Raw genomic sequence first — 14,413 nt, 5'->3', positions numbered from 1 at the left:
AGGGTTGTGGCCCTGGACAGGTGGGACCTAGGGGAGCGACCAGAGGAAGGAGCATTGGAGAAGAGGGGGCCCTGGCTGGGGACTGCAGGGAGGCTGAAGGGATGGTGTAGGTTTGAGATTCAGAGTCTGGAAAGGAAGCATGTTTACAGCTGGTACTGAGAGGGAGGGGGTCTCTGGGAGGGTAAGAGGACAACCGGCAGATCCTGCAGGGATGGGGGGATCTTGGCCAGGAGGAAACTGGAGCACGAGGGTGCCCTGGGAAGTGGCCACCAGGTGGCCTCTACCTGGAACATGGGTGGGTGGGAGGGGTAAAGAGGGAGAGGGTTAGTGCCCTGAGTGAGGTGGTTTCCCATCGCAGCCACCCACCCCGGATCCCATCATCCCCTGGCTTCAGCTTTGGGAGGCGGGGGTTTCAGAGAGAAACCACGTTGGGGAGGGTGGGGGAGAGGGGAAGAGGAGCTCTATCCAGGAGAAGGCCGCTCTCCCTGAGACCCCTGAGGTCCAGACCCCTGTCCTGGCCCTGCTCTGACCTGCTGGATGATCCCAGGCAGGTCCCTGACCCCCCCCCCCCCCGAAGCTGTCAGCTGCAGTGGTGGCCAAGCAGGTGGGATGTAGGTGGTCTTTATTTTCATGGATTTACACGTGTTGGAAAAACCTCTGAGCCCTTGCCCCCCCCCTGCCTCCCTCCCCCCGGGGCTGGGTCCCCCCACATAACAGGGAAGTAATACTGAGGGGCAGACAAAGGTGCAGGGATTGGGGCCGGTGGGCCAGGACTGGGACCTGAGGTCTGGGCCCCCAGCCTCCTACCCGCGGACCCTTAGTCCCCTCAGGCATGAGAATAAATAACCCAGGTTCAGCCACAGTTTGGGCCTCACTCTTCACTGTCCAGCTTGAGGCTGATGCTCCGGGCCTTGGCACGCGCTAGGGTGCTGGGGGGCGTGCCAGGGCCCTCCCGCTCCACCTGGCTGGGGCCCCTGGAGCGAAGCAGCTGGCTCTGTTTGCGGAGGAAGTCCACGGGGGCCGTCACGCTGTAGCTGCTCTTGGCCAAGGTGGCCCGTGGGGGGCCTGTGGGGGCATGTGGGTGGGAGCCCGCCTCCAGTTGGCCCAGGTGGGCCACATAGCCATCTGACAGGAACTGCAGGCAGAGGTTGGCAGGGATGAGGGACGGCTGGGCTGGGTCCCACACGCTGCCCTCCCTGAGGCTTCCGAGGGAGCTAGGGCCGGTCGGTGTTGGCCAGATCACCAGGCTGGAAGCCCGGGCACTTTGGATTTCCTCCCTCCCCTGCCCCTCTCCAGGCCTCAGTTTCCTCATCTGCAATATGGGATCTTGGGGAAAAATAACTGAGGCTAACATTTAACAAGCACTACTTCATGCCCAGCCCTGGCAACGATGGGCAGTACATCATGGGACACTCAGGATAAGGTGACAAGGTTAGCGCCATTGTCCTTTTCGGCTTACAGCCTGGAAACAGGCTCAGAAAGGTCAAGGCCTGTGACCATGGCAGAGCTGAGCAGCAGGAGTGCACTCAACCAGGCTCTCAGGGGCAGTCCTAAGCTGCACGCCATCTCTGTCCTAGAAGTAATCCAGGTACCCTAAGGCCTGAGTAGCACCGAGCCCTGGCGGGTCCCTCCCCACCCCTCACCTGGCACTGTGCTTGCAGCTTGCGCACAGCGCGCCCCACGATGTATGTCTGGCCAGGGGACAGGCCCAGCGCCGCATAGACGGCCACGTCTTTGGGGGACCCGTATCCGGCCACGATGTTCAGCTCCACCTGTGACCGGAGAGGCTGGTCAGCTTTCCTCCCCACCTGGCTGGGCCGAGTGCTGCTGGATTTCCCGGGGCTGGGTCTCCCCGGGGACCCCTGAGGGTGTAGGACTCCACAGTAGCTTCTCCTGGTGGATGGCCCAAGGCGCCCCAGACCTCCGGGGTCAGGCCCACCCCCGTCGCCCCCCACCGTACCTCCTGCACCAGGCTCTGCAGAAACACGGCCTTCTGGCGCAGCGGGTCGTGCGTGAGGCCGTCGCAAAAGGAGACCACGCCGTGGGGGAAGTTGTGCTGTGACAGCCAGGCCACCACGCGGTGCTTCTGCATGTCGGGCCGGCCGGTGACGTACACGATCAGGAAGCCCGCGTCCTGCCAGTGCCTGCGGAGCCGGGGGCGGCGGTGGGTGTGGGGGCAGGGGTGTGTGGCTGGGCGTGGCGACGCGGCGTGGAGGGGGCAGCAGCTCCTACCTGACAACGTCCACGGCGCCGGCCCGCACCTTGGGGTCGCTGCCCATGATGGAGACGCTGGCGGTGAAGGAGCCGTCGATGCTGAAGACCACGGCCTCCGTGCCGCGGGCCACCACGGTCAGGCAGCACTCGGCGTACGTGTGGTCACCCCTGCGACCCCTGGGGCGTCAGCGGGGCGGGGCCTGGCGGAGCCCCGCCCCGCAGAGCCCGGGCCGGCTGCACGCACACGCGCGCTCACCTGACCACCATGCGCACTGGGTAGACGCCGATGCCCAGCGCGCGCTCGGGGGGCACGGGGAAGGCCAGGCGGCCCGAGCTGTTGGTGACCTCGGTGCCGAAGTGGATCCACTTGCCGGACAGCGGCTGTGTCATGACGTAGACGTCCACCTGCCCGGGAGAGGGGACCCGAGGGTCCGTGCACGCGGAGGCCCGGCCACCCCCCGGCTCCGAGTGGAGGAGCGCCGCGGCAGGGTCTGCAGGGGCTCGGCCGGGTGGGCCCGACAGGGGCGGGTCTACGAGGGCGGGCGCCTTCGGGTTCTGACCTTCTCTCCGGTGAGCGTGACCACGTCCAAGGGCCCGTACATGAAGCGCCCGCTCAGCACCTGGGGGCGGCCCTCGCACACCACCGTGTCGCTCGCCCGGTGGTTGGAAGTGACGTTCTGGCGGGACAAGGCGGGGTGGGTCCGCGGCCCGGGCAGGACGGGGGTGCCGGGGGAGGGGGCCGTGCGGCTTGGCGGCCCCGCGCCGAGGTCATCAGTCCAACCACAGTGTGGACTGTGGTTCCCAAAGGGTGGGACGGGCAGGTGAGTGGGGTGGGAGTGAGCGCTGATCGGACCCCGGGCGTCCGTGGGCAGGGGTGGAGACTAGGGGTCCCAAGGGGCGGGGCTAGGCCGTAAGGAGGAGGGGCCAGGACTATAGGGGCGGGGCCTGCCCGGGGCGGGGTGTGCACCAGCTGGAGGACCCCGACTTTGCGGGTGGACTGTGGTCTAAGAGCCCAAGGTTGTTAGGAAAGACGGGGCAGTACCCGAGAGGGGAGCGCCGTGGCTGTGAGGGGCCGGGGTTCTGGGCGGGTGGGCAGTACTGAGGAGGTGAGCTTGGGGGGCGCCAGGCGCGTACCCGGATCTTGACCTGCGTGCGCTTGCGCTGCCACTTCTCCCTGGGGAAGGCGGGGCTGTAGATGGACGGCTCCTCGCACTCGGCCAGCTGGGGCCGCTCCTTCTCGATCACCTGCAGGAAGGTGGGGTGAGACCACGTGCAGGGGGTGGGGGGGCAGGCCTGGGGCTCCCCCGACCCCGTCCCGTGCCCCTCGCACCCCCCCATGCCAACCTGGCGTAAGATGAAGGCCACCACGTCGGCGGACTCCCAGTAGCTGGCGTGGAAGAGGTGGGGCAGCGTGACGGTGGGGAAGGCGGTGAGCGCCTCGGGGCAGTACAGCGAGTAGTCAATCCGCTTGGTCCCCCACCAGCGCTCCAGGACTGCACGGCCATGGTGGGCAGTGAGCACGGGGCCCTCCCGACCTGAGCCCACCTACCTGCGCTGCGGGGAGCTCTTCCCTCTCCCTCCCTCCTACCCAGCCTGCTCTGCCTTACTGGGGCTGGGTGCTGGGGGGGGGGCAGAGGAAAAGCTGGGGGCAAGGGGATTTCAGGGAATAAGGGCCCTCCCCCAGGCTGGCCTGCCCCGGGCAGTGACTGTCCGGACTTACTCTTGACCACCTCGCTGGTGGTGCTGGGGGCTGCTGGCTGGGCTGGGGGCTCGGAGCCTAACTCACTGCCTTTCCAGAAGGCACCGCTGGCCGAGGTGGGCGTCGAAGGCACCAGCATCTCTAGCTCTTCCAGAAAAAGGCCTGAGTGGGTCTGCAGAGTGTCGGCTGGGGACAGAGGGGTAACCTCAGCAGCCATACCCCTGTCCCCCTCCAAGGGGTCCCAGGGTAGCTCAGCTCCTCCACCTCCGCCATCTGTCCTGCTGGCCCTCCCCTTCCTGGCCAGGTCTTGGCTGAGACTGGACTGCCCCATATCTGGGTGGGGCGAAGTGGAACTTCCTCTCCTGAGAGCTCACCCCATCAGCTAGCAGCTTTCCCGCCAAATGCCAGCCTGTGCCCCACACCCCAACACATGCACACCTGTCTCAGGGCCCAACAGGTACCAATACCTTTACACACCCACACCACAAGTGCATATGGAGACACTGTGTACCTACACACAGATACCCAGCAGCCACACACACCCCGGTATATGCCAATGCCATGCTACCTCCTCCTTCTAGCCCAGGTACCACCCCTGCCTGCCCCTCTCTCTGGACAGAGAGATTCAGACTGCCCACGGGGGCCAGGGGAGGTCTGAGAGGTTACTGATGCTGTGTGAGCTATCTCATGTCCTCTTGGGTGAGGGAGCCCAACCCACACCCTTTCCGGGTACCCTCCCCCCTTTATCTTGGTTGGGGCATACCCAGCAGCAGGGATGAGCCATCTCCCAGGGGGAACTTCTGGTAGCGGGGCACAGCCAGTGGGGCGATGGCCTGGAACTTTGGGGCCAGCAGGGGCTCGAGGCGGGAGGCGCAAGGGTCAGCCGCATGGAAGAGGTTGTAGATTTGCTCACAGGCTGGACGCATCTGGGCCACTGGGTACCCAGGAGATAGAGAGAGGTGGGGAGGGGGCTCAGACGGGCATTCTGGGAGGTGGGAGCAACCTGAGCCAATGCTCCCTGGGGGGCCATGACGGTCCTGCTGAAAGGTGGGTCTCTGGGCAAAGTTGGTCTGAGCCATTAGTCTGCTGTTGTGGTTCAGGGCAACAGCATTTCCCTGTCCGACCCCTTCTCATGCAGAATAACTTGTGGGAACGAAGGTCCTCCCAGTACACTCTGGGAAACTGCCTCAGCAACTCCCTTTTCCTCTCTGGGCCTCAGTTTCCCCTTCTCTAGCCAGGGCATTGAATTTGTGCAGTGGGAGGTGGAAATAATGATGTCAGCATCTTGGCTGACATGAAAAGACAGATGAGATGGGGCCTCTTCTGAGCAGACAAAGGACGAGGGGTGCCCCCCACCCCACCCCGAGGGCTCACCCTCCAAGGCGGGCATCACAGTTTTGCGCAGAGCCAGCACCAGGCCCAGTGGGGAGCCAAAGAGGAAGAAGCCGGAGACCTTGAAGTCGAGGCGAGCAGCGCCGGTGGGGCCATCGGGAGCCTCGGGACCCGTGGCCGGGGGGCAGGAGGCTGTGCTCGCTCGCCGGGGCTCCCCGAGGGCGGCAGCTGCTTGCAGGCTGCGGGGATGGGGTATTCAGTGCTGCTCCGCAGTCCAGCCTGAGCCCGTGGTGGGAGAAACGGGGCAGGTTTGTCTGTCACCTGTTCTGGGAGCCCTCGGGTTCAGGACTGGCCACGTCGCAGGGCGTACGCTGGGTGGGCAGGGCAGAAGGTTCTGGGCTGGCCCTGCCCAGCCCCTCCGCCCCCTCCGCCAGGGGGTCCCGCGCTGGGCCAAGCTCCGGGGAGAGCAGCTCATTATTCTGAAGGGAACAGGGGACAGACACATCTTCAGGAGGTGAGAAGGAGAGAGAGGCTTAGGAATTGGGTGGGGACCCCAAGGAGACACTTCAGGTACAGCAGGAACCTGCCCGTGGAGAGCTCATGTTCAGGGGGCAGAGACCCGGACAGGCAAGAGCAGCCCCCGTCCCGAGGCCACACTGACCATGCTCCCACGGCGGCTGCTGCCCCGGCTCCCGCTGCCCACGGTGGCGCTGTGGCACAGAGCGTCAAAGCCCAGGATTCCGCCCACACCGTCTCCAATCAGCACCACCTGGAGAGAGGGCAGGTGGCATCGAGAGAGCCCCGCCCACGGCCCCCCCAGGGCCATCCCTCTGCCCTGACCTGCCCGCAGAAGCCGGTGCCCTCTGGCGAGCGCAGGAAGGCAGTGTAGGCCTGATTGGTGCGGGCGATGACGGTGGCCACCGCGCCCTGGTAGCGGGAGGACGAGGTGGCCAGCAGCGGCAGGGCAGCCAGCGGGATGTGGTCCTGGCCCTGGGAGCGGGACAGGCTGTCGCCGTCGTGGCTGTAGGGGCTCAGGCTGCAGGAGGAGGGGGATGGGTGGGTGGGGTGCCTCCAGCCCCGCCACCGGCTCCCCTGTCCCTGTACCACCAGAGAGGCTACTGCGATGGAGCCACAAACTAGATGTCCCCCCATGGGGTCTCTCCTATCCTAGGGGCCCCCCCAGGGGCTGTCCTCGCCTTGGGACCCCTGTGTGCCACCCCCACCCTCTGCCCCTGGCCAATACTTGGAGACAAGGGCAAAGGCGGCGGCGCAGATGGGCGGGCAGGGCACCAGGCGCAGGGCCACGTGGCCCAGGGCCTCGGGGAAGTGGATGCGGGTGACAGCCTCGAAGGCCGTGCTCAGCGTCTGCACATCCGCCTGCTTGGAGTTGGCATCTCCGGGGCCCAAGTCCAGGATGTTGCCGCTGTGCAGGATGAGGAAGAGGGCGTGGACTGCACACGCCTCGGCCCCCAGCTCCCCGACTCCGCCGGGACCCTGTGTTGGGGGGAAGAGTGGACCCAGTGCGTCAGGGCAGTGGGCAGGCCGGCGGGTGGGCAGATGGTGACGGCCACCCAAACTCACCTCCGAGTCCCTGGCCGCTCGGGCTCCGTCCCCGATGCCTTTGGTGGCCTCGGTTCCAGGCTCTGTAAGGCAGGGGAAAGCTGGTAAGAGCGACCGAGAGGGCCCTGGCATCCCCTTCCTCCCCTAGCACCTCAAGCACCCATGCTCTGGTGTCTGCCTGAGGCTCCTTCACTTCCCTCTGACCATCTGGCACCTGATTCTCACAGGTCATTTCACATTTCTCAGCCTTTGTCCTTGCTGGTCTCACCGCCAGGGATTGCTCTCCCCACGGTGCCTTGCTTGCCCGGCAAACTTCAGTCCTTCCCTGGGTAGCGCTGTAACCCCTGACCTCGTGCATTTATTTAAATTTAAATGAATTAAGTGAAAAAAAAAATTCAGTTTTGCAGACCCACCAGCTGCATTTCAAGTGTCTGCCAGCCTCCTGTGGCTCCTAGCTGCCATGTTGGACAGGACACACAGAGAACATTTCCATCATCACAGCAAGTTCTTGTGGACAGCGCTAGGCCACGCCTTCCAACCTCCCACTTATACATCACCCGCCCTCCAAATGAAGCCTTCCGGGTTCCAGATTAACTCCCCTGTCCTTTGCGCTGTGGCCACACCTTGAGTGGGTCCATCTGTCCATCCGTCCAACCATCCATCCTCCATCCTCCATTCATTATTCATTTGTGTATCTAATGAGCTGCCTCTCTGGACTGACTTGCATCTTAGGACCCCCACGAAGTCACAACCACCTTGTTCTCTGAGCCCCCAGTGCCCAGCACAGAGCCAGTTATGGGGAGAGACGAGTGGAGTTTGTTGACTCCAGTTGGATTCCCTGAGATTCGGACCTTCCCTGTTGGGGGCCGAGGGGAAGGACCCAGCCCTCCTGGCCTCTGTGGGTGGAACGCGGGTGGGTGCTGCTGCCAGGTGGCCAGGCGTGGCCCCCTCACCTGGCACCCCCTCCGCCTCCGTGGGGGAGGCAAAGGCATCGATGAAGTCGTTGGAGTTCCACTTGGTCATTTCCTTGGGGAAGACCTCATCACTGTCCGAGAAGCCTTCTGAGGGGGACAGGGGGCTGTGTCATGGTGGGGGGGAGCGGGGAGCTGCTCGGGGGCGCCCCCCCACCCCCCATCGCTCGGGGCTGCGGCGCTTACCGTGGGCATCAAAGAACTCATCCTCAGAGCTGTTCTCGGAGTCGCGGGCGATGTTCTGCATGCGCCACTCGGACAAGCTCTGGGGGGACACGCCCCCTGCAGGGCTGGCTCAGCCCGGGCCGCCCCACCCCCGCCCCAGGCCTGCACAGGCGCTCCCTGCCCAGTCCCGATCCCTGGCCTCACCTCCGTGCTGGGATGAGTGCGAGGAGCGCGAGGACGAGGACCATTGCTTGCCGAAGCTGGTGTCAGGCGAGGCATCGGGGCCAGGGGGTGCCTCGGGCCCGTCAGGGGTGCCCGCGTGGCTGGCCCCAACCCGGGCTTCAGTGCCTGGCCTCCCCGGGGTCTGGGCCTCGGACGCCTCCTGGCCCGTGGTGCACTTGGCCATGCGCTGAGCCAGCATGCGGGCGGTCTCCTCCTCCAGGGCCCGGATGTCGGCCATGCTCAGCTCAGTCCACTCGTCCTGCCAGCACCAGGCCTGCCGGTGGGCTCGCAGCATCACCCGGCGCAGACCTGTGGGTGCCCAGGCATCAGGGCCCCTGCCGCCACTGTTGTAGCCACATGCACAGCCGCTGACGTTGGGTAATGGCTCCCCTGGGCCGCTGCTGCCCAGAGCCACAAAATAGGGCAGGGCCAGCGTTATCTGGGGAATGGGAGTGGAAACTGGGGCATCTGTCTCCCTGCCCACTGCCTCTTTATCTCTCGGGACACCCCACCTCCCCAGCACTGACCCCACCCCACCCTGAAAGGTAGGACCAAGCCTTGTTCTTGCCCTGTTTCACCTGGCTTCCTGCGGACTTCTTGCTAACAGTTAACAGTTAATCAAGGTGTTAACAGTTAAAAAAATAGTTAATGGTTAATGAAGGTGTTCATAGTTAATGGAAGTGTCGGCACTTGATGAAAGTTGTAGTGAAAGACGATACTCATTTTGGGATATCTTCCTCATAAGCAGAGGAATAAAGTTAGAAACCTTGCAGTATCAAGGAAACAATAATAATGGTTGAATTATAATCTCAAGCTTCTGGAAGGAAATCTATCAGAATCTTAATAGTGGTTGTACATGCATGATTTTAATGGTCTTATTTCTGCTTTTCTATATTTTTCAAATGCAAGACAGGGAGCGTGTGTTACTCTTGGAGTTAAATTTCCTCTACTGTAAAATGGGAATAGTGATAGTTCCACCCTTGAAGGGGCACTGAAGGTGCCAAATGGGCCCTTGCCTGAAAGTCACTGGCAAAGGATTGGGCAAGTTATGATCGTTCAGTCAACATCAGCCTTCAGGACTGGCCCAGCCTCCTCTCATTTACAGAAAGGAGACGTACGGAGCAGGGCCAGGCAGTGGCTGGCTGGAGTCCCACAGGGAGACAGGAGTGGATTGGACCCCAGGCCCCTGGACTCCCCCACCCAGGGACTGGCCTTCTACCTGCAGGTGGTGGAGGCTTGCCTGCCCTTTCACCCGGGGGATGGGGCAGGGCTGACCTGCAGGAGATGTGGGGTTGTTTTTAAGGTGAGGGGTAGAACAGGGGCTCCTGGACCCCAGAGGCAGAAGTGGGAGGGTACCCCAGAAAGCAGGACCTCAGTGTCACAGCCACGTAGCCTGCATTTCTTGCCCAAAAGGGCTGGTGAACCTGAGAGTTTCTAATGGTTTGGGTTGACCGTAGGATGAAGGAAAATTTTAGAGTCTTAATAGAGGAAACTACCTCTTTGAACACCAGTGCTGGTATGGACTTCAAAGATCATGTCACAGGCTTCTCACCCTCCTGACCATCACCCATACCTCAAAGCTTGGCTCTCCAAGCCCCCAACTAGGCTGCCTGGCTCCCTCTGCCTCAGTGTCCACCACTGTCAAATGGACGTGATGGCCGCATGCTTTTGGGCCCCCCAGTAGATGGAGGCCTGTCCAGCTCCAGCATGGGGCCCGGTGCCTGCCGGGGCTCACCGACATCGTGGATGAACTGCTCGATCTTGGCCTGCATGCCCCAGTAGCGGAACTCCACCTTGCACAGCTTGTAGGCGCACATGAGGGGCCCCGTCTGAGCCGCTGTCCGTGCCCAGTCGTCGGCCAGCGGCCCGCGGCCCGTCTTGGCTGAGTGGTACAGCCGGGGGTCCTCTTCTGCTTTGTACTCGCCTGGGGCCACTGCGTCCCGCACGATGTCAATGGTGTCTGGAGGCGGGTGGGCGGGGCACTGAGCAACCCGTCCGGATTGAGAGGGCAGCCTTTCACGGACAGGAAGTGGAGCCCGCAGAGGGCTGGGACCTGCCCATCAAGGCAGCACATGGCCTGGGGGGGGGGGGGTTCCAGGGTCCTCCACCCCCCATGCCCTCACCTCCAGAAGAGCACCAGGCCTCACCTAGGATGCGCTGTCTCCTCTCGGTCCCACTCAGGTTGAAGACATTGGGCTGCTGCCCACCATCAGGCAGGTAATAGGTTTCTATTTCGATGGAAAATTTCTCTACGAAGGGGCAGGTGTACCTGGGCAGAGGGCAGGGGTGGGGGTGACTCCTGTGCCCACCACGCCACTCGTGGCCCCAGGCCCGTGCCGCGTGCCCACTCACCGGGTTCGGGTGTAGGGGTACGCGTTCCAGGACTCCTCCTCCACCTGCAGAGCGGCCTTGGGCAGCAGTGCCCGGAACCAGCCTGGGATGTGGGAGCCCACGTGGTACACCTTGTGCGTGTACTGCCCGCTGCCGCCGGGCCCGTCCGTGTACGGCCGGTTGGCCAGGATCTCCACGCCACTGCCCTCGCCGCTCGACTCCTCCCGGCTCTTTTTCTGCAGCCCGGGGCGGAGCACAATGCAGAGCTCAACCTGGGAGCAAAGGCCTTCCCCACAAACCTCCTGGGGCCCCAGCGCTCTGGGATCTCGGTCGCAGCCTTCTCAATTCCTGAATCCCAATCCCGGTCCCTGCAGCCCCTGGGAACCGGGTCCCAGTCCTCTACGGGTCCTGTGAGCCAACACTCCTTCAGTTCAAATATTTACTCAGTGCCTACTCTAAGGTAGGCTTAGAGTTTTTTGGGATTATATTGCTTGGGATTGGTATCGATGAACAGAACAAAGATCCCTGCCTTTGTGGAAATTCTGCTCTGGTGGAGGTAGACAGACACAAAAAAGCGAATTGTATGGGATGTTAGAGGGTAATAAATGCTATGGAAAAAAAAAGAATGGAATAGGGGGATCTGGTAAGAACTGGAGATTGCCATTTTAATTTTAATAGCGGTCACATGACCAGGCTTGAAGGAGGTGAGGGAGGGTTCTGGGTTGGGTGGGCTGAGGGGTGAGGGTTGGAGGCAGGGGGGAGACCCTGCAAGGCCCCGAGGTGGGAGCAGACCAGACAGGCTCAACGAGCAGCAACGAAGCCAGAGTGGCTGGAATGGAAGAAAGAACAGGAAAAGGGCCCCACCTCTCGGAGGACCTGACTCTGGGATCAGGGAGACTCCTCTCCCTGGGACCCCAATCCCAGCTCCTGCCACACCCCTCATAGCTGGAGAGATCGGCTTGGGAGCTGACTTGGCTCCCTCAAGCCCCCTGAGGCCGGCAGCTGGCTCTGGCCTCCTCAGATGCTGATGCCCTGGTTCTGGGGACAGACCTCACCCAGACTTTGTGGGGGTGGGGTGGGGTGGTGGTGTCCAGTCCCCTCCCCTCCCCTGTCCCTTCCCTACACAACTCTGGGTCTGAGCCTCGTCCCCTCTCCCTGCCATCCTGGGGCTGCCAGCCCCCTCCCGGCCTTCCCCCCACTTCGGCTCCCTTCCTCGCTCCCTGCTTCCCATTCGCCCCTCCTTTCCCTTCCCCGTGGGATTACAGCTAGAAGGGGGATTAAAGGAGGGCACAGTACGCTGAGCGGCCAGCACCGGTTGGGCACATGGGGGCGGGGAGGCGTCCCTCGGCCCTCTTGTCCCATTTCCCACAGCCCTTACTCCCCACATGGAGCAGAAGCCCCTCTCTCCTCTCCCAGGCTCCGGAGCTGGGCCCGGCCCCTGGTCCGGGGTGCGGCTCCCCGGTGCCCAGCTTGCGCGCTCCCGCCCTTCCCCCCTCACCTGGCAGCCGCGGCCCCTCGGCCCCCCGCGCCCCCGCCTCACCTGGATCATGTAGAGCTGGGCCACCTGGTACTCGTCCAGGCTCATGGGCAGCAGAATGTGGTACTCCTTGATGAGCATCCTGAAGGCGCTCGGCCGGCCGCGCGCGGCCTCCGCTCCGCCTGGCGCAGGGCACCGCGCGGCCGTCAGTGCGGGGCGCCAGCGCGCGGCCCCGAGCCGTGCGCGCCGGCCGGGGGGCTCGGGCCGCGGGACCCCATGCCTCGGCCCGCCGCGGGGGAGGCAGAGGCGAGCCCGGCGCGGCCGCGAGCGCTGCCGGGGGCCGCGAGCCGCAGCGAGGCTGAGCGCTGACCTCCTTTCCGCGCGCCCCCGTCCCCCGCCCGCCGCCCGTCGCCGTGGCAACCGCGCGCTGACGACGCGGGTCCCCCGGAGCGGCGGGCGCGGGCCGGGCCACCCGCCCCGCCTCTCCGGCCGCCGCCGCGACCTAGCCCCCCGCGTTTCGGCGTCCCTCGGGGACCCGCCTTCGGAGCCCCCCGGCCCCCTCCTCCCGGGCCCTTCCTTCCCTTCCCCGAGCCCACCGGGCTCCGGATCCCCCACTCCAGGACGTCCTGTTCGGATCGCGTTCCCCGAAGTGTCTCGCCGCGGACAGGACCCGTGCGCCCCGCTCCGCATCCCTGCCAGTGTGCCCCACTCCCCGCGTGCAGCAGCCGTCAACCCCTCCTCCCCGAAGCTCGGCTCTCCCCACCCCGGCCGGCGGCCGGGTCCCCGACTTCCCCTTCCCCAGCGCCTTTCCTGCTCGTCTATGCAGCCACCCCATCATCGTCCCCGGACCGAGGCAAGAGTGCCTCCACTGGTATCCCACGGGCCCCCGCCCCGGGGGACTCGCTCCGCCCACCTGCTCCCCGGCCCGGCGCCGCGGTTCCGCTGCAGGCGCCCCAATCCCCCGGCCACTCCCCACCTCGCAGCCAGCCAGAAGGCGAGAGGCCCCGGTGTCCCCACTTCCCCTTGATCCCCGGCGTCCCCGGCCCGCGCCGTGCTCTGGCCCGCCCGCTGACGTCCCAGCTCACCTCTAGCTCGGGGCGGGCGCCCCTCACCCGGCCCTGGCGGGGCCAGCTGCGCCGCGGGTCGGAGCCCCGAGCGCCCCCAGCCCCGGCCTCGGGCTCGAGCAGTGGCGGGCCCCTCTGGTAGCGCAGCACGGGCCCATGGCCCCGACCTTCCTCCCAGCCCGCCCGCGGGCGCCCCTGCCTTCCCCTCCCCGCCGCCCGCCGCGTCACTGCGGCCGCCCCGCCCCCTTCCTGGGCCCGGCTGGCCCTTGCCACCGCGGGGTCCCGGCCCTGCCCGCGGAGGAGGGCTGACCCCTGCCTGCCTTCCTCACTCGCAGCGGGTTACAGAGGGGTGGGAGGGGGAAGGCGGCACTTCTTACTCCCTGTAAGGTGCTCTTGGCTCCCATCTCCACCCTGGCCCAGCCCTCCTGTGTACACATGAATGGGTGGAGTTTGGTGGGCAGGGTCCCATCCCCATGTCCCCAGCCCTCACCCTCTGCAGTGTCAGAAACCTGAGACTCAGGGCAGGGGAAGTGCCACCCCCAAAGTCTGGCCAGAAGCTGGTGACTGTGACTTGCCTCCACCTGGGGGTGGGGTTCTGAGGCCCTGGGCCTCTAGGGTCACTCAGTCTAGGCCTGGGACAGAAGCGTACTGCCCCTTGGAATCCTTGGGCCAGCCCCTTCGCAGTGCCCCAAGGCCCTCCCCTCCTGTGCCTTCTGGGCCCACAAGTCTGGCCCAACAGCCACTAAACCCAGGGCAAAGACCAACACTGGTGCAGGGTTCAGAAGGCCACACCCAGCCTGCCCTAAGGTGCCAGGACAATGGATGGCAGCACAGACCTGGGTGTCCCCATGGTACAGGCCAAGCCTCCCCTTCCCCTGCTTCCCAGGAAGGCGGCGCTGGGGAAAGGAAGCAGGAATACTTTCCACTCCCACCTCCCACGCTGAAGAGTCAAAGATGGATTCAGGGTAGTTGAGGACATTTTGGCACTAAGGCCTGTGGAGGAGAGGCTTTGGTGAACTGGCATTTCCACCCAGGGGCAGGACACTCCAGGGGCAGGACGCTCCAGGCCCAGGCTGGCAGGCAGTGCCCTCCAGCTGTGGAGGCAGCCAAGGCCCTGTGCTGCCCCCTGGCGGCACAGTGCGAAGGCATAGGCAGGGCTCTCCGTTCCTGGAACTCAAATCTGTCCCCTAAGAGTAGACAGACAAGGCTGAGGGTCTGAGGCCTGGGACCAGGCCCCACCCAGGGAGCAATGGGCAGCAGAGGCAAGGCCAAGTTTAGCCAGCCTCAGCCTCAACCCACCCCCCCACCCCTGCACTTCCTCTCAACCCCAGGTCTCCTCTTTCCCTGCTGTCAGGCTCCCCTAGGCTTAGAAGAACTG

General features: G+C 64.6%; 1 protein-coding gene across 1 annotated transcript; it reads right to left on the bottom strand.

Annotated features, from left to right (window-relative positions):
- Nucleotides 1-565: 565 nt before the first annotated feature.
- On the bottom strand, nt 566-13,077 carry PITPNM1 (phosphatidylinositol transfer protein membrane associated 1). The gene is made up of 24 exons (XM_077115536.1): nt 13,057-13,077; nt 12,035-12,153; nt 10,516-10,730; nt 10,311-10,432; nt 9,899-10,123; nt 8,146-8,472; nt 7,963-8,058; nt 7,759-7,866; nt 6,827-6,888; nt 6,489-6,739; nt 6,086-6,281; nt 5,907-6,014; nt 5,567-5,724; nt 5,288-5,484; nt 4,677-4,847; nt 3,935-4,099; nt 3,559-3,707; nt 3,349-3,459; nt 2,775-2,891; nt 2,471-2,619; nt 2,233-2,382; nt 1,961-2,144; nt 1,644-1,772; nt 566-1,135 (listed from the first exon to the last, which is right to left on the bottom strand). The coding sequence occupies exons 2-24, from the start codon at nt 12,110-12,112 to the stop codon at nt 872-874; spliced, it is 3,732 nt and encodes a 1,243-aa protein (XP_076971651.1). The 5' UTR covers nt 12,113-12,153; nt 13,057-13,077; the 3' UTR covers nt 566-871.
- Between the last annotated feature and the right edge of the window lie 1,336 nt (nt 13,078-14,413).

This window comes from Tamandua tetradactyla, chromosome 9 (assembly GCF_023851605.1).
Source record: "Tamandua tetradactyla isolate mTamTet1 chromosome 9, mTamTet1.pri, whole genome shotgun sequence".
NCBI classification, from domain to species: Eukaryota; Metazoa; Chordata; class Mammalia; order Pilosa; family Myrmecophagidae; genus Tamandua; species Tamandua tetradactyla.
The sequence above is the reverse complement of the archived record's forward strand: the minus strand, read 5'-3'. Positions and strand labels throughout refer to the sequence as shown.

What these genes read in the sequence shown, in the direction of transcription:
- PITPNM1 (XM_077115536.1), bottom strand. Translation starts at nt 12,112, where the DNA reads ATGCTCATCAAGGAGTACCACATTCTGCTGCCCATGAGCCTGGACGAG. An exon ending in GCACTCATCCCAGCACGGAG is followed by an intron (nt 8,059 to 8,145) that starts GTGAGGCCAGGG and finishes CCAGCCCTGCAG; the next exon opens with GGGGCGTGTCCCCCCAGAGC. An exon ending in GGCGCCGTGGACGTTGTCAG is followed by an intron (nt 2,145 to 2,232) that starts GTAGGAGCTGCT and finishes CCGGCTCCGCAG; the next exon opens with GCACTGGCAGGACGCGGGCT.